The following is a 24321-nucleotide window of genomic DNA, read 5'->3' on the forward strand; positions in this document are numbered from 1 at the left end:
GCCTGGGTCAGTTAAGCGTGGGCGCTTGTTCCTGTCTGCATACCTCGGCGCTGGGTTCCAAGCCCGCTCTCCAGCCCGGAGCCAGCAGTCCTCTATACGCAGGTCACCTGTGTTGTGCTCAGCATCATCACACCCTCATCTGCCTATTGTCTCCTCTCTTAATCTTCTTCTCTGCTCTATACGTAGTGCCAAGACCTCTCCTCCGACCCCGGGCGGCTCCTCCAGTGGTTCAGTCATTTCTGCGGCCCGATCACCCGAGACCCACGCCGGCAGCTCCGCGCCTGATCCTTGCCACCCCCTTTCCGTTCCATACTCTGTCAAATAAATATCTCTCTCTGACCTGAGTTTGAGTCCTGCCAATTACTGAGTCCAGTTGCTCTGTTGGTGTGCGGCTTGCCGTAACATGTACAACAGTGTGCATTAAGAGGACAACAAGACAACAGTAGGCATAATATGAAAAAGTGAAAATGAATACCAGAAGTAAACAAGTGAGAACAAAGAAAAGAACAATCTATAAAAAACAAAGAGGTAAAGCTGTTTTGATATAAACTTAAAACGTTTAAGGAGGTCAATGGTTTTGGTTCGTTTTTTGTTAGGACAGTTTAGTTCAAGAGTCTGGCATGCCCATTTATGTTTAACAGCTGTTCTTGGAATGAGGGAGATTCTTATAAAGATGTTGTTTAATCTTTTATCAAAGATAGAAGTTCCATTAACAGCAATATCTAAATTGATAGAATTGTGTGTGTTTGACAAGGAGTCAAAGGCCAGACAGAAGTGCATTAATGACAGTATTATAATCATGCTGGGATACAGGAACCCTGTACTTAGTTATGAAGTGCTCATTTGGCAATAGAGCTCCATCACAGTTAAACAGCTGCTTTACAAGTAGAATGTTATTGTTAAACTAATATTCATAGAACAAGGATTCGTTGTTGTAACTGATAATGTCATTGTTCCACAAAAAAAATTTATGAGGAGAGTAGTTGTGCTTATACAATAGAGACCAGCTCAAGTCACTTGACCTGGTGAACTTTGCTGATTTGATTTGAATTTTTAGAAAGTCACTTTCGGCCTTTCCCGTTCAGGGATCACCACAACGAATCGTTACACTGACGAGTCGTATGTTGACATTTGGCACGTGTTCTACGCCTAATGCCCTTCCTGACGCAACCCTGACTTGAACCGGGCCGTAGCGTTGAGAGCGCTGCGCCTTAACCACTAGCCTACGAGGGACTTAATTCGAGGTTCTTAATTCGAGGTTCTAATTAATTTTTTAGAGTCCCTATACAGAACTGAACGGGCTATTGTTGCAACTCTTCTGTCTGAACGGCTCTGGCCATGGAGCCTGGAATCCCTTCCACGCAGGTGCGAGAGAGCGCATCACCATGGCAACGGAACATCAACAACGCTACAAGCTAATATGGCGGAGCTTAAGCTCGGTAAATTCAAGCAGTCTTCCAAACGAGTTTTTATCAACAATATAGACTGCTATGCATCCAAATATATTGCCAAGGTAAATGTATTTCAATGTGGAATGCCCGAATTAACGTGATTTAGCAGTTATTGTTGCCAGTTTACCACAGCGGGGAAATTGGCTAGCACACACCGAGGACGCGTTAGTGGACAATTTTGGTCAGCAATTAAGTTAACTCTAGTTAACGTTACCCTATTCATCTGTGCAGGTTTTGTCGGAATATGTTGCATCTTTTGACCCTGATGGAGAGATAGAGACTGATGATGAGGAGAGGACGATATCAAGCCACAGCAGGGCAGGGGCGTTTCAGGTTGTGGGGACAATTGCTGATAAATCGGATGAGGACAGACCGTATGTGCTAGAGGAGTATTTAGTAAGTAGCAGTTCATCCAACAAATGCGGCATAATGAATTGCTTGAGCGTAAACTGTAACTCAAAATTTAAAATGTTTTTTGTTGTTTATATGCAAGCAACTGGACAAGGATAAGCTTCTTCCAAAACTGATGGACTGTGATGTTGTCATCTACAATATTACCCAGCATGTTGATCAGGTGGAGGAAGCCTTATGGGCTGTGTCAGGTAAGGTTGTTGGGTTCCTGTCTGTACTTTACTGTAATTTAAATGGGCATCAGATTTTATTACACTAACTTTACGATGTCATTAGTACTGTAGATTGCTTTTTTTGTATTAATGTCAGTAATGTCACATGAATATTTTCTCATAATTTTGCCCACACAGAGTTATCGCCAGTCATGTCATGGAGTATGTAGTCTATATATATTAAGTAATTTAATAGTTGGATACAATAAGCCCATCGTTTATCAATCAGGTAACAACTTATTTTGTGTTGTAGCTCTTCACAATGAAATGGGTCATTTTTCTGGACCAAAGATGTTCATCCTCGTCTCCACAGTGATGACCTGGGCATGCAGCAAGCCAGTTGATCCTGTAAGTGGACACCTCCAGATCATGTTATCTTTTTGTTTTACATGAATCCATATGTTCTAAAGTAATATCTGTTGTTGTTCCACGTCCGGCTGTTCCTGTTAGGGGTCTCCACAGCGAATCATCATGTTTCCCACACTGACGAGTTGCATGGTAGATATGGCAAGTTTTTACCCCAGATGCCCTTCCTGACGCAACCCTCTCTATTTAGCTGGGCTTGGGACCGGCACCGAAGTCTCTAAAGTAATATCTGTGATGTCCAATTAAAGGGGAAAAAAGAAATGCGCATAATAATTTTTTTTTGCCAAAGAATCCAAATACATTTAATTTACAATGATACAGCGTGAAACAGAGAAAAGCAGCTAATGTGATTATTAGGGAATCAGATAGGGTATGCCAATCAGGGCTTGAATTTCAGTGCAGGATTGCAGGTATTGCACATAATTTCAGTGATTCCCGCAAATGTAGCTCTTACACTACAAGAAATTCTCACACACATTTACAGCAATGTTAAACAGTGGGTGTGCGCCAAAACCTGCTGTTTATGCCAGATGGGCTGGCATCTGTCCATTTAAAGTGGCCATGGCCTGCTCATTTCCAGCCATTTAATGTTTAATTTTGGGTATCTCTAGATTAGCTCTGCAAACCCAGAGCCTCGTAATAAAAACAAGAGGATAGTTTATAAATGTGCACAACTCCTGCTTCCAGTGTTTTGCTGAAATCTGTTTCTCCATTGAGATGTGTTTCTCCAAACCTGAATCCTAACATTGTCCTAACCACAATCACTGAGGGGGCGCTACATGAAACCAAGTTTTGAACAGGGGGAACACATCTCAATTGCGGAACACTTTTCTACACAAGACCAGTCAGGAAGCCAGGACAATGCATGAACAAAAAAGACTGACAAATAAGATATGTTTTCAACAATGACAGTACCTCAAATCCTACCTGACAAGTTTGAGCCAGAATATGAAAGTGGACAGCACAACGGAGCACAACAGTATTAATTAATTTGAATGTCTCCTCCATAGGTAAACAACGGTGTATGTACTGATGAAAAGAGATGTGTAACACTGTAAACAAAGCAGGTAATTGAGAAACCCCATATTTTAACTGGCATAATGCAGCCTTACAACAATTCTTTCTAACGTTACAGAAACAAGGCATTAGCAGACATGTAAGGCATGTTTATTGTAAACCTATGGTTAAGTCCTACTGAGTAGTGGAAACATCACTCCCTTTTAAGTAGCTCCTAGGTCAGTAAATCCAACCGGTGGTCACTGTGTCTTTCCCCTACATACAGTCCCAAAGTAGTGAAATTAATTCCAACAGGTAGCGTAGCTTCAACAATAACATCATGGATGATTAATCCGCTCATTAACCAGCAACACATCAAATGCAGCAGACACACTGGCCTCAAGCAGTCAAAACAAACAGGTGCTGTGCTCCGGGGGAATCCAGTGTTGATGAGGTGATCACTAACTGTGGTGGTGGCTTCACAAGTAAAGCATTGCTGACGACACCTCCCACCCCTCACACTCCCACTTCAGACTCCTGCCTTCAGGGAGAAGGTATCGGAGTCTTCAGGCCCACTCCACCAGACTTACAAACAGCTTCATCCACCAGGCTGTGAGGATGCTGAACACTGTTCACTATCAAATCTTTGATCTTGATCTTGTTCGCAGTCATTCAACACGCCTTGATTTGAGAATCATTGCTTCACTGTGCCATTTCAAATCAAAAGAAGACAAATTCAGAAACTGAGCAAAAGCTTATTTAAGATGATCATTCATTGTTGTAACATTGTAGACAACAGGAAAACAAGGAAAAGCATTCCATGGGCACTTTAAACTATGGTAACAAGCTGTATGCTGGGTGGCTATAACAACAACACTTGGTGTGCCTTCTCTCCCTCCCTACAAAGTTATATGTTGCCTCTACTGTTGCAGTGTCACTCACTCATTCACTCAGTAGGTTTTGATGATGTGAACATGAAAGCATGCAAACATGGGCTGCTGTTTAACATAAATGTATATCAACCGAAGTGGAACTTGCTCACAAAAAACACTGGAAACTGAAAGGACTAGTGCAAATGGCAGTGCCAGTGCTGTCGGCATTACTCTTCAGGGTCCTCAGACAGCGCAACAATAACATTACAAAGGTGAAGCAGCAGTCCAAAGACATTTCAGGCTAAAGGGTTCAGAATATATATTAGTGGCTCAACCTTAACAACGGTGAAATGAGCTACTCAGTTTGTAAAATGTACGGTGCTGCACCTTTTTACCTTTCGACACTGCAAAATGTCAACTTGAAGTCGCTACTTGAACAGCGTTTCAGCACTGAAAATGCTGTTTCTGAGTTTGGCCCTCACTGAGAGCAAATGTTTTTAAAAAGTTATCAAGTGGAAAGTGGAGGAGATAGAGGACAGGGGAATAAGAGAGCATGATGACAAGTTCACTGCAGCACCATGGTAGAGGGTGAAATTAATGCAGCAAAATCCAGTGAACTCCTCAAGGAAAACCTAATGCAGAAACCTGCTACTTGGGGGAGGATTTACTTTTAACAATACAATAAGCAATAAGCACAGGAACAGTGTTAATGTCCTGTAGTGTCAGTCAGAGTCCAGGTCTCAGTCTGCTTGAGTATTTGTTGCTGGAATCTGCACCCTACAGTGCTTGAGTAGTTTTGCAAAGAATAAAAGTGAAAACATTCTACATTTTCACTTTGACTTTAACAAGTCTTTTTAGTGTCTTGGTTAGTGTCTAAATGCCACATCATATCTATTTTGGCACAGTGTTGGATTCATTTTCACAGTGTGTCAGGATTGTTGACTCATGAACTTCTTTATCCAGATCAAACTGTTGTGTGTATGTGTTTGATGTTGAAGTGGGTTATGTTTGTCGTTTGTAGCATCCTTGTTTTCATCTGTGTTGTGTAACAGGATGATGTGGAGCTTCCCTTCACCGATGAGATTTTCTGGAGAAGAAGAGCACACCCCAACTTTAAACAACACTTTGACCTGGAGAAGAGGGTGGCCAAAATGGGCAAAACTGTGAGTTTCCAATTCCTGAGTTGTTACATTTTGTACAGGAAACACAACTGACACATTAACCTTTCACATGGTTGTTGCTTATAGAACAGAAAATTGTTCTCGACATACGTGGTGGCATCAGGGCTTCAGTACGGGATGGGAGAGCAGGTCTTCCACTTTTTTTTCAAGGTGAGATTTGAAGATTACCTCTCATTTCCACCACGCACGGCTGTGTCACACTTATGGTCAGTACACCACACTCCATAGGAGACATTCTCTTCCTTCAAAAAGAATAGTTGATGTTGTCAATAGTATGTACAATCACAATGGATAGATAATAATAATAGATAATAGAAAGAACTGAATAGAAAATAAAGGGATCTATCATGTGTAATTTGTAATTGATTAATCCATTAATTGTGCCCGTCGCTATTATTCACATGCAAGAATATTTTGTCCAGGAGGAAATTTTGACCTGGCAGTACTTAATTAGCCAACTGAAATCAAATTTAAATATGAGGGAAAATGTGAATCTACATACATGTAACTAGTTGTATTAATATGTATCCACAGACATCATGGCTGGGACAAGAACATGAAATACCTGTCTTTGGCGATGGCAACAATATTGTTCCCATGATTCACATCAATGACCTGACAAGGTTTGACACACACACACACACACACACACACACACACACACACATATATTTTTTCTTCCATGAATATTTATTGATATTAGGTTAGGTTGCACAGAGCCATGCTTTCCAAAAAAAAAACTTTAAGAATTGGATCTATAGTTTAAGTATTTGGACAATTACATATTTATGTTTTTCAGGGGCTGTGCTTTAGCAGATTAAATTTTAAGTCCTTACTACAATAAAGTGCCAAGTATCAGTTTTATATTGAATAGGTTTACATTAGTATAAAAAGAACTGTGTGGCAAGTATAGCTGCTTTTAACGTGCATGTTGTGAGACGCAGTTCAGTTGGAGTGAGATCAGGTCACTGACTCTGACAGTTAAGGATATTCTTGTTTTGTTTTTGCTTTCAGGAATGTTTTCCTTCTGAATAATGATATGTGGCTCAATGAGTTTTGATGCATTTACGTGAACCTGAGCAAATACAAAACAAGAATATCCTTAACTGTCAGAGTCAGTGACCTGATCTGACAGTTAAAAATCATCCATAAATACCAGTGTGTCAGTTCCACTGGCAGCTAGACACATCCAAACCATGACAGTACCAGCGCCATGAGCTGTTCCTTTTCTTCCGTTTTTCTTTACATCATTCTGATAGAAGTTTTTTTTTTTCTTTTTTTAGTCCACCGGACTTTGTTCTAGAATGCCACTGCTTTAATTTTTTTAAGTTTTTTTGAACTGCAATCTGATCTTTCTGTTTCTGAGGCTTACCAGGGGTTCGTATCTTGTGATGAATCTCTGTGGTTTTGGTCATGAAGTCTTTTCTATGCACATCTTGACTTACTGTGCAGTCAGAGGGCTTTTTCTTCACTGCAAATGATTTTGAGCATCATATTATTTTCTTCACTTGCATGGTCAACTCTCTTTACAGATACCTCCAACTCAGTCTAAAACTCTCATCTCTAAGCCTTGTAACTTGTAAGCTCTTTTGTGCATGAACTAACACTGAAACAACACACAGCTGCCCAAGAAACACAAAGTAGTCAATTATCCGATTACTATACTTTTAAACCCCTAAATTTTGGAGCGCTATGTATTTTCATGGCTATATTTCTTTCTAAACAAATGTAAACCTACTCAAATTAAAGCAGTCTTTTCACTTTGATTTAGTATCTGTTATTTTCAAATGTAATGGGCTAAAGCACAGAGCCTGGGGAAAAATGTGTAATAACAAAAAAAGTTTAATAATTCTTCAAATCCTAGACTGTATACATTGTAAACTGTGATTTGTGTGTGTGTGTGTGTGTGTGTGTGTGTGTGTGTGTGTGTGTGTGTGTGTGTTATCAGGGGGATATAGAGAAACAGCAGCCCCAGCCATATTATCTGCTAGCTGTGGACTATTCCAACAACACCATGGAGGACATTGTGAAGGTGTGTGTAGCAACTGATCAATAAATATCTTTTTTATTACAAAACAGAAACATATAACTGTGATGGGGCAGTATTTCATGCCACAGTAACAACCATTGTGGCCAAACAGATAGAGTGACAGCCATCTTAATAACTGCAAGCAAACTGGAGGCCTGGGCCATCCTGTTGCCACTGAGTATATTTAACTGTACCAGTGGTTTCTAGTCAACAGGGTGGCCTTTGTTTGTACCAATGTAGTGGTGTTTATGAAATTATTTGAAATAGGAAATTAATGAAGTTATTGACATGCATTCTAGGAGAGGTTTTTTTTGTTTTGGTAAATTCCCTGTACCTTCCTGCAGGTATCCCTGGCTCTACACTTCTAATGAACAGACAGTGGCTGCCTGTTGTTTTCTTCTTTGTTCTGTTTTCTTCTCTTTCTCTCCACTCACCCCAACCAGTCGAGGCAGAAGGCCGCCCACCAAGAGCTGGGGTCTGTCTGAGGTTTCTTCCGTTAAAGGGAGTTTTTCCTCCTTGCTGTCACCAAGTGCTGCTCAAGGGGGTTTGTTGGGTTTTCCTTATAATAGTGTAAGGTCTAGACCTGATTATGTAAAGTGCCCTGAGATCTTGCTGCTGTGAATAAGGACTATGTGACTACATTGCAACCGAATTGAACTGAAATGGAAATGTAACTCCTTTCAAATGTATGTGTTGTCACCTTTTTCTCCACCAGGCAGTTGCCTCTGTACTTGGACCAGGGAAGATTCAGAAGAAGCCACCTGAAGAAGCCTTTCTCACAAAGGACTTAAGTGTATGTTGTACTTGCTTAAATTAGGCAAGCTTTACTTAATCTCAGGGTAAAGCAAAATCAGTGACTTGTTTCTAAACACATTATACATGTCAGAAAATAGTTGCTGAAAACGACAGAACAGACAGAACTATATAGTGCTGAATTGTGGGGTTAGACTGTTAATTTTATATACTTGGCAATATTTTTAAAAATTTAAATTTGGCTGGGTGGTTAATAACATATTTTCCTGTGGTGTGACAAACTCAGAACACACTTATTTCTACTTTACCTGGACTTTAAGTTCAACGCACTTACAAGAAAAGTGTTTTATCTGTGAGCTAACTGTGTAAAAGCCCTGCAAATTGTGTAATTTCACTCATCTAATGGATCAGTCAGTTCTGAAATGTAGAGAAAAAGCTGATGTCCAGACGTCCTGTGTGCAGAGATAGCCCATATGTTCCATGTTCGCCTGTTTGCGTTAGGGGTCGCCACAGCAAATCATATGTTTCCCACACTGACAAATCGCATGGTAGATTTGACAAGTTTTGACAAGATGCCCTTCCTGATGCAGCCCTCTCTATTTATCCGGGCTTGGGACTGGCACAGATGTCATTGGGTTGCAACCCCTGTGGTTAGGGGTGCCCCGACCAGGAATCAAACCTGGGCCGCAGCACTGACTCCTAGCCACCAGGCCATTAGGGCAGCCCATATAACACCCATGTAACTACTGTACATACTGTATTTTTGCCTCCATGCCAGCAATAGCTGTGGTTGGAGGAATTATGTTTTCAGGTTGTCCATCCATCCATACAGCCCATTCTTATCAACATGATATCTCAGGAAGGGAGGGAATTTCTTCAAATTTGGCACAAATGCCCACTTGTACTCAAGGATGAACTGATTAGATTTTGGTGGTAAAAAGTCAGTGTGACCTCGTGATAAACTCATTCTTGTGAACATGATACAGTATAGCCCTGTGATGGATTGGCGACCCGTCCAGGGTGTACCCCGCCTTTGCCCGATTGCCGGCCGGGATTGGCTCCGGCCCTCCGCCGTGACCCTGTTCAGGGACTAAGCAGTAGAAAATGAATGAATGAATGAATGATACAGTATTTCAGGTGCACCTTAAGGGATGTTCTTTAAATTTGGCAAAAATGTCCACTTGGACTCAAGGATGAGCTGAGATTTTGGTCAAAGTCAGTGACCTCACATCTGTCCATTCCTGTGAATTTCACTGGCTGGCGGAGGCATGCAACCGCAAAGCAGTAATTCTAGTTTATCAAGGAGTGGCTTTACATCTGCTTGGATAGTGTGAGGGTATGAGACTGTCAGAAAGCCAGTGTCTAACAGGAAAAGTGAAAGAATTCTCTCTAACACTCTTACCTAACTGCAAATTTCTATTAGTACCTTTATGTTTGAGCAAGAATTAAAACAAAAGTGATTTGGTGTGGACACCAGTGAGTTTTAGAGGTTTTGAAAATTTTTGATTTCTTAGCTAGCTGTTTATTCTAAACTTGGCTAATCAGCTCCTACTTCAGCTCAGTACGTTACACAGGGTCATGAGATTTATATCTTATTTTCTCATGTCAATTTCAAGCAAATCAAGCTTTATGATTACAGTTGTTACAGTGGCTATAATCAATATTTACCACTATATGTAACATAGCATAGCAATGGATGAAATGAGTAGTGATTAACCTACAGATAATTATCACCTGCCTTCAAGTTTAAAGAGCTTTAGAGTGAGTTTCACCTCATTCTTTAGCTGACAGACCCACAACATTACTGTTTTGGGTCACTGTCACCACACTCATGGCATCATTTTCAGCCCCAGCAGACATTTGTCTTTAGAGAAAAAAAAAAAAAACTAAACAGTCACAGCACACAGACAGAGCTGATGAACACAGTGGAGCATTTAGCAGATATTTTCCACACAAGTTGGTAGGGACGAAAAACAAAGCTAGAAAGGGAGCAGATGTTGAACTTACAACAATGAGGGCAACACAAACACGACTTCAAATCAGTGATGGTATCACTCTGAAACTGCTGGATGTGGAAATCAGCTACTGTTGGTCAGTGCTGCCCCCAAGTGGGCAAAACAGCAAGCAAAAGTGGGGAAACAAATCCGTTATTACATTACAGTGTTAAAGGAGAAAATGACTATTTTTAAAGCTGTAATTTTAATTCAAAATAAACATACAGACTGTGGGTCATAAAAAGAAAAGAATATTCCTTTAAAATCTGTTGACATGTCCTTTCTTCTTAACAGGTAATTGAAATTGATTCTCTGCTGGTCAACCTACGCATTGAGGCTGTCTACCTCAAAGAACTGTTGTCTGTCAACTGGTTGTGTGAGTCTGGTTTGGTGGAGAACATAGAGCTGGTGGTGGAGGAGTACCGGCAGACCAGGGGACTGCTGGTAGGTACTAAACCAGAAGACAGGAACTTCTCTGTTCAAAGAATACACTGGCACTTAAAAAATAGGAATTGTTTAGATCATAAATAAACTGCTAACTTACTGTCTTAGTTGTATGTAGTTGTATTAGTATACTTCATGTAGTGTGTTCTCTCTAGCCCATCTGTATGTGTGTGCTGGGTCCTCCTGCTGTGGGGAAAAGTACAGTGTCCAAACAGATCTGTGAGCACTATAAGCTCCATCACATTATGCTTAAGGAGACCATTTCTGAAACCATCACTCAACTGGTGAGCTGACTCATTATTAATGTAGAAGTACTGACACTGCAGCTGTAAATATTTTTCACCGTGTTTACAATTTCTTTTCTATCTCCATATCTAGGAAGACACTGTGAAGAAGGCTGATCCAGAGAACGAGGATGCAGTAGCAGAGGCACAGGTGCTGCTCAACAGCCTGAAAGACAATATGGAACAGAACGGAGGTACAGGCCATTAAGTAAATATTAGTTGACAATCAGAATTAATTCATTTCTTAAAATATTATCACTGACTGTATATGTGTCAGACTCGTAAGACTCATGTCAGATAAGTGTCACATTGAATCTCAAGTCTTAAAGGATAGGTTTCCATTTCTTCAAATTAATCTTAATTTACTGTAATACTCCTATCTCTAGATGTGGGGTGTACCCATCCTCTCACTCAGTGGATAGATGGATAGATCCCTATATGTACATTAAAGGAGTCATTAGATTTTTCCTAGGATCCCTTCCAAATACAATCCCAATGTAAGTGATGGGGGACAAAGTCTACTGTCCTTGTTCTGTGAACAAAGGCAATCTGGCATACAGCTGAAGCTAATGAAGTCTTAGCAGTCTGAATTAGACAAACTGAATGGGGATCTTTCAAATTATGGTCTTTTTAGTATGAAATTTTCTTCTTGGCTTTCAGTTTTCTTTTGAGGTGTGATTTAAGCAATAGTAACACAAAGAGAAAATTCATACTACAAAGATTAACTTGAGAAGATACCACCTGAACAACTACAGCAAACAGTACGTACATAAAGGCATGTGAGTGTTGTTTTAAGACAGACCTAAAAAGTGTCAACTTTAATGGGGTTTTTCCACTGGAAATAATGGCCTAGCTAATTCAAAAACTGGTGTGTCTTCACAGAGTGCTTTTTAAAGTGATAGAGGGATAGTGGCAGATGTTTACATATTTGGTCTTGAACAAATCTTATTCCAGTTGTTCATATTACAGTTTGTTTTGCTGTTATTCTAAGATAAAACAGATGAACACTCACTGGCCACTTTATTAGGTACATCTTACCAGTACTGGGTTGGAGCCCCTCTTGTGCTTTCATAACTGCCTTAATTCTTTGTGGCATAGATTCAGCAAGGTGCTGGAAAGATTCCTTAGAGAGTCTGGCCCATATTAACATGATAGCATCACGCAGTTGCTGCATATTTGTCAGCTGCACATCCATGATGTGAATTTCCCATTCCACCACATCCCAAAGGTGCTCTTTTGGATTGAGATCTGGTGATTGTGCAGGCCATTTGAGTACAATGAACTCATCATGTTCAAGAAACCAGTTTGAGATTATTTTAGCTTTGTGATATGGTGCATTATCCTGCCAGAAGTAGCCATCAGAAGATGGGTGATCTGTGGTCATAAAGGGATGGACATGGTCAGTAATAATATTCAGGTAGGCTGTGGCATGTAAATGATGGTCAATTGGTACTAAGAGGTCCAAAGTGTGCCAAGAAAATATCCCCCACACCATTACACCACAGTTTTTTGTTAGCTTAGCTGACAGGAGTGGCACCTGGTGTGGTCTTCTGCTGCTGTGGCCCATCTGCTTCAAGGTTCGACATGTTGTGCATTCAGAGATGCTCTTCTGGATACCTCCGTTGTAACGAGTGGTAATGTGAGTTACTGTTGCTCAAACCAGTCTGGCCATTCTCCTCTGACCTCTAGCATCAACAAGTCATTCTTACCCAGAGCTCTGCCACTCACTGGATATTTTCTCTTTTTCAGACCATTCTCTGTCAACCCTAGAGATGGTTATGCATGAAAATTCCAGCAGATCAGCAGTTTCTGAAGTACTCAGACCAGCATACCTCGCACTAACAGCCATGCCACGTTCAAAGTCACTTAAACCACCTTTGTACCGCATTGTGATGCTTGGTTTGAACTTCAGTAGATCATTTTGACCATGTCTACATCCCTAAATGCATTGAGTTGCTACCATGCAATTGGCTGAGTAGATATTTGCATTAACAAGCAGTTGGAACAGGTATACCTAATAAAGTAGCTGGTGAGTGTATAATGAACAGCAATGTCAAAAAAAGCCAACACAACTTCTGTCAGTAAAAGCCTATTGACTAGCTTTTTTCAGCGCTTTTAAATGCTTCTCACAGTTTCCAGCAGTGAATGGAGTTGGATTAGGTGCCATCGCATGGCATATACAACTGGATATATACAGTACATGAGCTGTCCCTGGTAGGCTAGTACTTAAAGCGCAGCCCTCTCACTGGTATGATGTCATACCAGCATCATCAGGTTTTTCTTGTATTAGGCTTAAAATTTTAAGACAAAGCTTGTGTTAAAAAGTGGAGCTATAGAATTCAGGCAGGAACTAATAATATCCAGTGTTTTTTGGAACTTGGCTCATATTTGAGACTAGTCGTCAGGATATCTTTGTTTCTCCTGCTTTGGTTTTGAGCATTCTGTTTTTAATCTATCTGTCTGAAGTACCCAGACTCCACTGGAATGTCTCATTAAGATGATTTTGCCACACTGTCATATCAGCTCTTTTGTTGATTAGGTGTTTTGGATGACCAGCTCTTGGTGAAGGTGGTGAAGAAGAAGCTGATGTCTAAGCCATGCAAAAACCAGGGTTTTGTTCTGGATGGCTTTCCCAAGACATATGAACAAGCTAAAGAGCTCTTCTATGGTGAGACCCTGACACAAAGCTCCTACTGCACTAGTGTCAGAATTGCACCATGGCTATATATTACACATACATATGCATCTGTATTTTTTTAGCTGAAGAACAAGAATCAAATGAAGGAACATCCCAGATTTCTTCATACAACAGGATTATGCCAGGTCTGCAAGCCTGTAAGATTATGTGTTGCTTCACATTAGTTATCTCACATTACTTCCACCTTAGCGGCGGTTAAAAGCCTGAGTGCTCAGTGTTGAAGCATTATTAACAGTTTTGTTGTGTGTGGCACAGAGTTTGTGTTGTGCCTGGATGCATCAGATGCCTTCCTGAAAGATCGAGTGATGAACCTGCCTGAAAGGCTTGTGCAGAAGCACAACTATGACCCGGAGCACTTCCTGCGACACCTGGCCAGATACAGAGAAAATAACCTGGAAGATGAAACTGTTGTCAACTACTTTGATGAGCTGGACATCAACATTCTGTACATGGGTAATCTCCACAATGCATCATCATTATCATCATCATCACCTTTATTTATTTAGGGGAAGACCAGTTGAGAGCAAGCTCTCATTCTCAGTGGTGCCATGACATATAATTAAGACCTTCAAAACAGAAAACAAAAACACAGGAATCATATACAGTAAAATCAGTATCAAAAATCCAAAATCACAAGACACACATTAAAAACAATAAAATATATACACAAAATCAACATAAATAAAAACACAGTGTCCAAATTTCCTGTTACTCTCACATTTAAACTGTAAATTATATAAAAGCAGTTTTAACTGCGATAAAGTGATGAGTGTAGCCACTTCAGTTTTTTCTACAAACTGTTCTATGCCCCATCTTTGTGGGGCATAGAAACAGAAGGGCATCTTACAGATCAAATTGGTGCTTGTATCACCTGCCTCCTGTGACACTCATTAAAGCAAAATGTGCTTCTATACAGAAATCAAAGTCTAGACCCAAGTGAAGCAGGTCATTTTTCCATATGCTATTTAAAACCTCAGCTTGCCATCCAACCAGAAGCCAAGATACTTAAAGTATATGCAGAGACTTTGTCAGTGATAGCACCGTTCAGTGTAGCTATATTTGAATGAATGAATTTGACATTGTATTTTTAGTAAAAATCATATACTTTGTTTTACAAGAATTTAATGTTAGTTTAAGATTAAGAAGAAGATGCTGAACAATGTTAAATTCAGACTGCAAACTCTCAAAAACCTGATCAGTGTATAAATGTACTGTATAAATGACCATGTCAACTGCATATAAATGCATAGTACTGCTTTTCATCCTAGACCACTGATAAAAATTTGTGAATAAGATAACCCAAGATGGATCTTTGTGGGACTCCTTTAAGAATACCCATAAAATTTGACTTAAAACAATCTACTACAACAGCTTGTATCTGTCAGACAAATAATTTCTAATCCAATTACATGACTTCTCATCAAATCCAATATGGCCATGTTTTTGCAAAACAATGTTGTGATCCATAGAATCAAAAGCTTTGGGTAAATCAATAAAAAGAGCAGCAAAATTTAATTTTCTATCCAAAGCCTGTAAAATATTAATAACAACCTTTGAGACCACTGTCAAAGTGCTATGAGCAGGTCTAAAGCCAGACTGGCATGTATTCAGAATAAAATTACTAGTTAAAAATTCTTTACCTGATTATTAACAATCCTCTCCAATATTTTAACCAGGCAGGAGATTTTAGATATAGGGTGAAAATTATTGAGTTCATTTGAGGGACCCCCTTATGCAATGGTACAACATACAGTAGACAATCTTCCAGAGAATACGAATGCATTCTGTGAATAAAGTCACATTTAAAATATGAGCAATACATCCCATGATTAGTGGTGCAGGCAACTACAAAAAACCTGGATGCAGCTGATCTGCCCTGACAGCCATTTTTGGGTTGAAAACAATAAAGAGCATTTAGGACTTCACCACAGGTAAAAGGTCTAAGGGCAAAACTAGGAAATACAGGCCTCTGGGGAGGTACTGAGTTCCATCAGAATCAGTACTTTTTTTTTTTTTTATTATAGTGGAATTATCTGATAAAAAAACAGAAGACACAAAGTGCTCAAGTCTTTAACAAGCTGGTCAGGTAAGAATAAAGCAGAAATTGATGAACTGATCTAGTAATTTTTCAGAACTACATCTTGTGGGTAATATAGGATACAGTTTGCTGGCTGATCTGAGATGTGAATCAGAGCTGTAACAAATTCAAACTACTTTGGATTTCAGTACAAATCAGATGTCATAATTGTTGAATTCATCGAACATTTACACAAAATCTGAAAATAATGTTAAACTACTGGGTCAGCAGTTTAAATCACAGTTTTAATAGTGTGACTGGATATTTCATTCCATATGCATCTTGGAAGTAAGACCTGATGTCTTTCTTTTTAATGGACAGTTCCTTTGACCTTTTATCAAAGAAACATATATCTGTGGAGATAACAAGCAGGACTTGGACTTCCAGGATCCTGAAAGATAACTAGTTAGGGTGGTTCATGTTAACTGCTCTGTACATGTTGGTGCTAAGTGCTATGGCCCAGACGTTTGACAGTGCTGTACAGCCTTGCAGAGAACAATTTATCACAACAACAAATTCCCACAGTGTCATAAAATTTGGAATGAATAGTCATGAAATGATTCTTAATGAACTGGGGGACTACCCAAGCCTATCACATAATGCCACTGTCAGGTTAAACATTCTCTTTGACCAACTCCTTGGTTTACAACAAGTTACAGTAAAAGCTACATTTTTGTGCCCACTGATGCTCCCAAAACAATGGATGGTTAGCCCTTAATGTAAAATGTGGAGTAAGTTTGAAATGTACTGTGCACATTCATTTTCAGAGTTGTTGTTGTGCCACCTTCAACATTAAATTGTATAGCCCCAGGCTCTGATATTTGCAAAGTCATAAACATTTTTTCCCATTCAACAGCAGTTGTGTGCAACACACTATCACCACCTGTTTTATTGTGTTATAATTCTTTTGGTTATATTCACAACTGTAGTTAAAAACTGCTGTATAAATAAAGTTATACATATAAAAATAAAGTAATAATTGAACCTCCTAATATGTATTCGCTTCCATTTCAAGCCAAGATCAAAGATCTGTTTATTAAGAACTGTTTATTTTTCATATAAACAGTTAGGAAACGTGTTTCCCTGTACAATGAAATTCTTACTTTGCCATCCACATGAATGCCACAAAGTACAAATGAAATATAAAGTAGATAAATAAGTAACACAAAATCTAAGGCACTTTAAGCAGCAAATGCAGCAGTATAATAAAAATATATAAGAATGTAATAGAGAATGTATGCTGCATGGGAGCAGCATGTGCAGCAGTCAACAGTCAATGTGCAATTATGCATGTGTAAACTGAGAATGTAAACCGTACAGGTCGACAGTACATGACGTATTTCCTGGTAATAAACTCCTGTCAGCTGTTTAGGAGTCTGACGGCAGAGGGAAAGAAAGAGTTTTTCAGTCTGGAGGTCCTACACGTCACACTTCTGAACCTCCAGCCAGAGGGTAGGGAGGTGGACAGTCCATGCTGGGGGTGGGTGGGATCTTTGAGGATGGAGGCAGCTTTCCTACGCACCCTGCGGTGGTAAATGCTCTGCAGAGAGGGCAGTGGAGTCCTGGTGATCTTCTCCACAGTCTTTACCACTCTCTGCAGGTGCTTGCGATCCATAGCAGTAGTGCTGCTGTACCAAACGGTGATGCAGCTGGTCAAGATGCTCTCAATGATGCAGCTGTAGAAGTTGCAAAGGATCCTAGGTGACATGCCAAACCTCCTCAGCCTCATCAGGAAGTACAGCTGTCGTTGGGCCTTCTTGACCAGCTGTGTGGTGTTAAGTGTCCAAGTGATGTCCTCACTGATGAGGACGCCCAGGTATTTGAAGCTGCTCACCCTCTCCACCTTGAGCCCCCAGATGAACAGTGGCCGATGAGTTCTCCTCTCCTTCCTCATGTCCACTATCATCTCCTTTGTCTTGTCCGTGTTGAGCTGAGATTATTGTCCTTGCACCATGACACCAGACCGGCCACCTCCCTCCAGTAGGATGCTTCATCCCCGCCAGTGCTGTGACCTATCACTGCGGTGTCGTCCGTGAACCCTAGGATGATGTTATCTACAGTGGTGTGAAAAAGTGTTTGCCCCCTTACTGATTTCTTATCTTTTTGCATGTTTGTCACACTGTAATGTTTCAGATCGTCAAACAAATTTATATATTAGTCAAAGATAACACAAGTAAACACATCATGCAGTTTTTAAATGAAGGTTTTTATTATTAAGGGAAAACAAAATCCAAAACTATAGAGCCCTGTGTGAACAAGTGTTTGCCCCCCTGTCAAAACACTGGTTTATCGCACCTGAGTTCAATTTCTCTTGCCACACCTGTTCGCAATCAAGAAATCACTTAAATAGGACCTGCCTGACAAAGTGAAGTAGACCAAAAGATCCTCAAAAGCTAGACATCATGCCGAGATCCAAAGAAATTCAAAAACAAATGAGAAAGAGAATAATGGAGCTCTATCAGTCCGGAAAAGGTTATAAAGCCATTTCTAAAGCTTGGGGACTGCAGCGAACCACAGTGAGAGCCATTATCCACAAATGGCGAAAACATGGAACAGTGGAGAACCTTCCCAGGAGTGGCCAGCCGACCAAAATTACCCCAAGAGCGCAGCGACAACTCATCCAAGAGGTCACAAAAGACCCCACAACAACATCCAAAGAACTGCAGGCCTCACTTGCCTCAGTTAAGCTGAGTGTTCATGACTCCACCATAAGAAAGAGACTGGGCAAAAATGGTTTGCATGGCAGAGTTCCAAGACGAAAACCACTGCTGAGCAAAAAGAACATAAAGGCTCGTCTCAGTTTTGCCAGAAAACATCTTGATGATCCCCAAGACTTTTGGGATAATACTCTGTGGACAGACGAGACAAAAGTTGAACTTTTTGGAAGGTGTGTGTCCCATTATGTGTGGCGTAAAAGTAACACCGCATTTCAGAAAAAGAACATCATACCAACAGTAAAATATGGTGGTGGTAGTGGGATGGTCTGGGGCTGTTTTGCTGCTTCAGGCCCTGGAAGACATGCTGTGATAAGTGGAACCATGAATTCTGCTGTGTACCAAAATATCCTGAAGGAGAATGTCCGGCCATCCGTTTGTGACCTCAAGCTGAAGCGAACTTGGGTTCTGCAGCAGGACAATGATCCAAAGCACACCAGCAAGTCCACTTCTGAATGGCTGAAGAAAAACAAAATGAAGACTTTGGAGTGGCCTAGTCAAAGTCCTGACCTGAATCCAATTGAGATGCTGTGGCATGACCTTAAAAAGGCAGTTCATGCCCGAAAACCCTCCAATGTGGCTGACTTACAACAATTCTGCAAAGATGAGTGGGCCAAAATTCCTCCACAGCGCTGTAAAAGACTCATGGCAAGTTATCGAAAACGCTTGATTGCAGTTGTTGCTGCTAAGGGTGGCCCAACCAGTTATTAGGTTTAGGGGGCAAACACTTATTCACACAGGGCTTTGTAGTTTTGGATTTTGTTTTCCCTTAATAATAAAAACCTTCATTTAAAAACTGCATGATGTGTTTACTTGTGTTATCGTTGACTAATATTTAAATTTGTTTGATGATCTGAAACATTACAGTATGACAAACATGCAAAAAGATAAGAAATCAGTAAGGGGGCAAACACGTTTTCACACCACTGTAAGTTTAAGGAAGGGTGGGAAAGTTTAACGAGAACTCTGTTGCTGGAATGTGAAAACAATGACTGCAGGTAGAAACATGATCAGGGAAACTCTACCTTTGTCATCAAAACACCTGCTATAACATGAGGTCATGTATTTTGAAGCAGTTTACTGCATGATTATCTAAAATATTTTTGGGATCAGGGGTGAGTTTGTGGGGGATGACCGTGTTGAAGGTGGAGCTGTAGTCAATATAGAATATCCTGATGTAGGAGTCTCTATTTTCCAGATGGGAAAGGGATTAATGAAGGGCAGCAGCAATAGCATTTGAGGTGGCCCTGTTGGCCCCGTAGGCATACTGCAGTGGTCTGGGGTGTTCGATATACTGCTCTGAATGTGGGCCAGCACCACTCTCTCAAAGCACTTCATAATAATTGGGGTGAGTGCCATTGGCCTGTAGTCATTCAGGCAGGTGACCGGGCTCTTCTTGGGAAGGGGGACGATGGTTGTGGTCTTAAAGCAGGTGGGAACGATGCTCTGGCTGAGGGAGAGGTTGAAGATGGTGGTGAGAACATCAGCCAGCTCGCTGGCACATGCCCTGAGAGCCCTCCCAGGGATGTTGTCTGGTCCTGCCGCTTTACCTGACTGTTTATCAAGGGCTTCTGGTTGGGGATCCTCCTGACTTGTATGGTGGGCACAATGTTGTCAGTACAGGTACTAACGTACCCGGTCACATACTCAGCATAATCCTGTATGCTGACAGAAAAGTCCTCTGTGATCCATGATGATTTTTCATGTCAATTTTGGCATGTTGGAGGCTAATGAGACATAAATATACATTTTGTTTCTTATGCCAGCCTCCTTGCTATATATAGCTTTATGTCTGCCATAGATTTAGCCTATCGTGGCTTTTTTCATCATATTATCAACCCCAACTCTATTTCTTGTTGTCCCCTCCAGAGATCACCAGCAGTGATGAACCTGACTGCCTGCTGCTGCTGCAGAAGATCTGTGACATGGTGGGTCAGCCCAGGAACTATGGCCCCAGCAGCCAGGAGGTGGAGGAGGAGGAGAAGAGGAAGGCTGAAGAGAGGATGAGGAAAGAGACCCAAGCAAGAACAGAAGAAGGGCAGAGGGAGGCAGAGGAGGCGAAGCACAGGGCTACACGCTGGGAGGAATGGGTAAGTACTGAGGGGAGAGCCAGGGTTTGGATGTTGACAAGGTATAGTCTTTACAACACCAATTATGCATTTGCAGGATGTTCCTGCACTGATGAAAGTTTATGTAAAGTGTTGCTGTTGCTGGGACATGTAAGGAGTTACTACTGAAGCTTTAGATGTGCACACTTTGTCTGATTGTGTCTGATTATTCATGTTTCTTGAATTGTCTGACCTCTTTTTAGCTCAGCTATTATACCAGGAGCAAAATGTTCTCAGTAAGTGAGAGAACAATCACCTCACTTGTAAAAAACTAAAAATTATTAAGTACATGTACTGTATAAACAGTATATATCCTGTATCAAACTGTATTTAATATTGATATGTGTGTATGTCATGGAGTATGACACATTGTGTTTGTCAGACTAAGGGTTTAGAGGCGGTGAGGCAGCAGGAGGAGGAGCTGCTGGAGGCCCAGTCAGTCACTATGAGGAACTACCTCATGGAGCATGTCATGCCCACTCTGATGCGGGGCCTGGTCGAATGCTGCTCAGTGCGACCACAGGACCCCGTCGACTTCCTGGTATTACACTCACGACTGGTTATTACCAAACTCTAAAAATCAAACTGCATTAGATTTTCATTAGATCTTGATCATCTCTTTTGGTTTGTCTCATTCCAGGCGGAGTACTTGTTTAAGAACAACCCCTCTGACTATTGAAGCTAGAGGTCATTTTTTGTAATTAGATGCACACATGATGCAATTACAGAACACAAAAAGCTGAAATAAAATATTTTGTCTTTCTTCAAATTTTCCTGTGTTCTTATCGACTGAATTTCTATTAGAAGAAAACCTCTTGGAGCCTTTTAGAATTTGAGCCAACACATGCCAAGTGTCCCCCAGTTCATGCTGGGATTTTGATTAGGTTTGATTTGTAAGTGGCCCATTCTACTGCTCCTGTTGTATTTACACACAGCTTTGTTTGTGTTCTTGTGCCCTGGCCATCATTTAAAAGCACCATAAAAAAAAACAGAAGAAAAAAACATGAAAGTGCATATGAAGCTAAAAGCTAATTAGGAAGTTAATTTGCGTAATGAACTTGGTAAACTCCAAAGTAGACACACTCGGGTCATAATTACTTTGATTTGGCTTCTGATATCCAGGAAGGATAAATGTTACAAATGGCAGCTAATTTGTGTCATGTTGCCACTCACAACTCCAAAGTGTACATAATTGGTTTTGACAGAACACCAAATTATTTTGTTGTACATGCTTAATCATCACATGGGGAAATTAGCTGAGTTTATTTGTGAAACATTGGGACGCAAGTTGCTACAAGACTGTTTGCACCATCTGTGATTTCCAGGTACAAACACAACATGTAGCATTTTCTGAGAGTGACTCACATATCAGTTTTCATCATTAATGTAATAATACAATATTGTCATAGTCTCACTCATTTGAAACTTGAGCAAATATTTTATTTAGTGAATGGTCTGAAGAGCTTGCCATGACATTTGAACACCAGGGATTAAATGAGAAATCCTGCTAAGGTTATCTGGATACTGGATCCCCACCTGAGTTGTAGATTAGTAATGCTGGATTAATTTCTACAAGATAAATATGCACTCTTGTGGTTATTGACTAGACTACGGTATTTATATAAAGAGTTCTCTTTGTCTACATGCAAATATCCAAGTCTGTCACCACAGCAGAGTGAGAGCTTCTGTGTGAGGGTTACAAGAATTTTTTGATGTAATGTGTATGTAATATAACTCTGCAAACAGCACAAATTCAGAGAGCTAGATGGCAAAAAGTGGCTGACAAATTGAATGCATAAGTATCTCATTTAAATCCTTAATGTCACCACAGCTCCATTACTTTGATATGATGACATACTTTGTTTAATCTCTGCATTATATTCAGAGCAAGTACAAGCATGAGAACCTGGGAACAAGAATATTTTGCAAACTGCTACTACTGTAATGTATTTCTCTTAGTCCTACTACCATTATTATTAGTTTTAGCTTTACCTCAATATTTAAATGAGGCATTTCTGCAACATTTAGTTTCTTCTGTGCAACATCACAGCATCCGTGACCTGGGCTGCCCCCTGTACCTCGGTGGCAGGCACAGGTAGTTCCAGCAGCTCCAACCCCGCACAGGTGAGGGTGCGTTCCAGGCGACAAGGCACACCTGCTCTCAATCATCGGAGCAGTACATAGGGTCAGCGTTGGTGCGTCCTCGTCGCCAGATTATCATATGTTGTCCTGCTAGTAACGCCAGTTCGTGTTCATGTCAAAAACGCAGGGTTATGGACTCTTTGATCTGTGCTCCTCACTGAACGCTGTGAACAGTAATTGCGCTCAGTTGCATCGGTTTTTTTGCCCTTCTTATGCTTTAAAGGGTTTCTTTGGTTTGGACTGTTTTTCTGGGGACTTTACGTTTCCCGTTCTGGGTCGGCTTTGGCCGTCTTTTGGTTTTGTTTTGTTGTGTGAATTGCTCCTCCTCGCAGAGCTCCCAAGCGATCCTGGGACAGCACCACCAACCCACGTCGCACCGCCCAGCTACCAGCGCTGCCTCATTGGGGAACCCACACACCGGACCCGGGACCTCTGGCACCAGTCTCCCCCTCCCTGGACTACTCCCTGGGCCTGCGGCGCGCTCAGCTATTCAGGTCCCCAGAGTGACTACCAGAAACAGTCTGTACCATACACACCTGCTGCGTGTTCTTAAACTCTCACTCTTTGTTCTTACTTAGCGAGCTACGCCTCTCATCCACCCTGGGAAACAGTGGTCCAGTCAACCAGTCAACCCAGTGTGCCCAGCTGCCCCGAGATCAGCGGAAGAGAACAGCTCTGTTGTTTTGTTTGTTTGTTTTTTCTGCGACGCATTAAAAACGTTTTACCTTGTCTATCCTGGGTTCGAGTCTGCATCATTACTGGGTCCAAAACCACTCAACACACGGTTTACCGTAACACATACATTTTTTCCTAGTTAAACAGCAACAACAGCGTTTATGAATTACATTACTGTTCACATCATGACATAATTTATGCCATTGTCAAAATATGTGAAGCCCTAAACTGTTATGAATTCCACATACATAGATGAAGTTGTGTCAGACAGAATTCCCACCCCTTCAATTTTCTTTTTTCATGTTTATGAATTTACAATAGAGTAAAATGTGCAAACCGTGACAGGCTGTGAATCTTTTCTGAAGCGACTGTATGTACTGTAAATTCTGCTTAATTGATAAATTGTTCAAAGCTATTGAGAAAAATTAATATTAATGGATTCAGATCCATTCATTTCCTTAGTTTTTAAAGCGTATAGTAAAATGGCAGACTATGAAAACTTGGAGGAATTGGAGCTATACAATAGCTCAACAAAAGGTGCTCTTTCCTAAATGTGAGAAGTCTCAGTGAGGTAAGAGCACAGCTCCTCTTTGTCTAGCTCCTAATACAAAGCACTATCAGTGCACTTACTATAAATAAATGATTCCCTCCCAGCCAAAATGGTATCATTCATTAAGACCAAGTCAGGATGGGCCAAAGGATCCAGTCAGTGTCTTAGTACTCTGTTTTCTTTAAACCCATGTCTTCATATAATGGCTCAGATGTCTGTGGGTCACTTCATGTTATGGCCCCGTTTAAATCTGAGATCTTTTTTACATTGAACAAACCTGGCTTAAGATTACAGACATGTTGCAACAAATCCTAAAAGACTTTGGGAGGAGCTGGCACTAAAGCTATCCAGATAACCTGCTAAT

General features: G+C 40.8%; 1 protein-coding gene across 1 annotated transcript; it reads left to right on the plus strand.

Moving 5' to 3' along the window:
* Positions 1-1221: 1221 nt before the first annotated feature.
* On the plus strand, positions 1222-21359 carry ak7b (adenylate kinase 7b). The gene is made up of 19 exons (XM_020615692.1): positions 1222-1513; positions 1683-1847; positions 1945-2053; positions 2328-2422; positions 5361-5471; positions 5556-5639; positions 6024-6112; positions 6504-6507; positions 7438-7521; positions 8234-8311; positions 10560-10709; positions 10865-10993; positions 11088-11187; positions 13533-13661; positions 13754-13816; positions 13947-14144; positions 20352-20572; positions 20973-21131; positions 21231-21359. The coding sequence occupies exons 1-19, from the start codon at positions 1421-1423 to the stop codon at positions 21267-21269; spliced, it is 2100 nt and encodes a 699-aa protein (XP_020471348.1). The 5' UTR covers positions 1222-1420; the 3' UTR covers positions 21270-21359.
* The last annotated feature ends 2962 nt before the right edge of the window (positions 21360-24321 follow it).

This window comes from Monopterus albus, unplaced genomic scaffold (assembly GCF_001952655.1).
Source record: "Monopterus albus unplaced genomic scaffold, M_albus_1.0 scaffold169.1, whole genome shotgun sequence".
Classification (NCBI taxonomy): Eukaryota; Metazoa; Chordata; class Actinopteri; order Synbranchiformes; family Synbranchidae; genus Monopterus; species Monopterus albus.

What these genes read in the sequence shown, in the direction of transcription:
- ak7b (XM_020615692.1), top strand. Translation starts at nt 1,421, where the DNA reads ATGGCGGAGCTTAAGCTCGGTAAATTCAAGCAGTCTTCCAAACGAGTT. An exon ending in AGCCTTATGGGCTGTGTCAG is followed by an intron (nt 2,054 to 2,327) that starts GTAAGGTTGTTG and finishes TTTGTGTTGTAG; the next exon opens with CTCTTCACAATGAAATGGGT. An exon ending in GCAGCAAGCCAGTTGATCCT is followed by an intron (nt 2,423 to 5,360) that starts GTAAGTGGACAC and finishes GTTGTGTAACAG; the next exon opens with GATGATGTGGAGCTTCCCTT.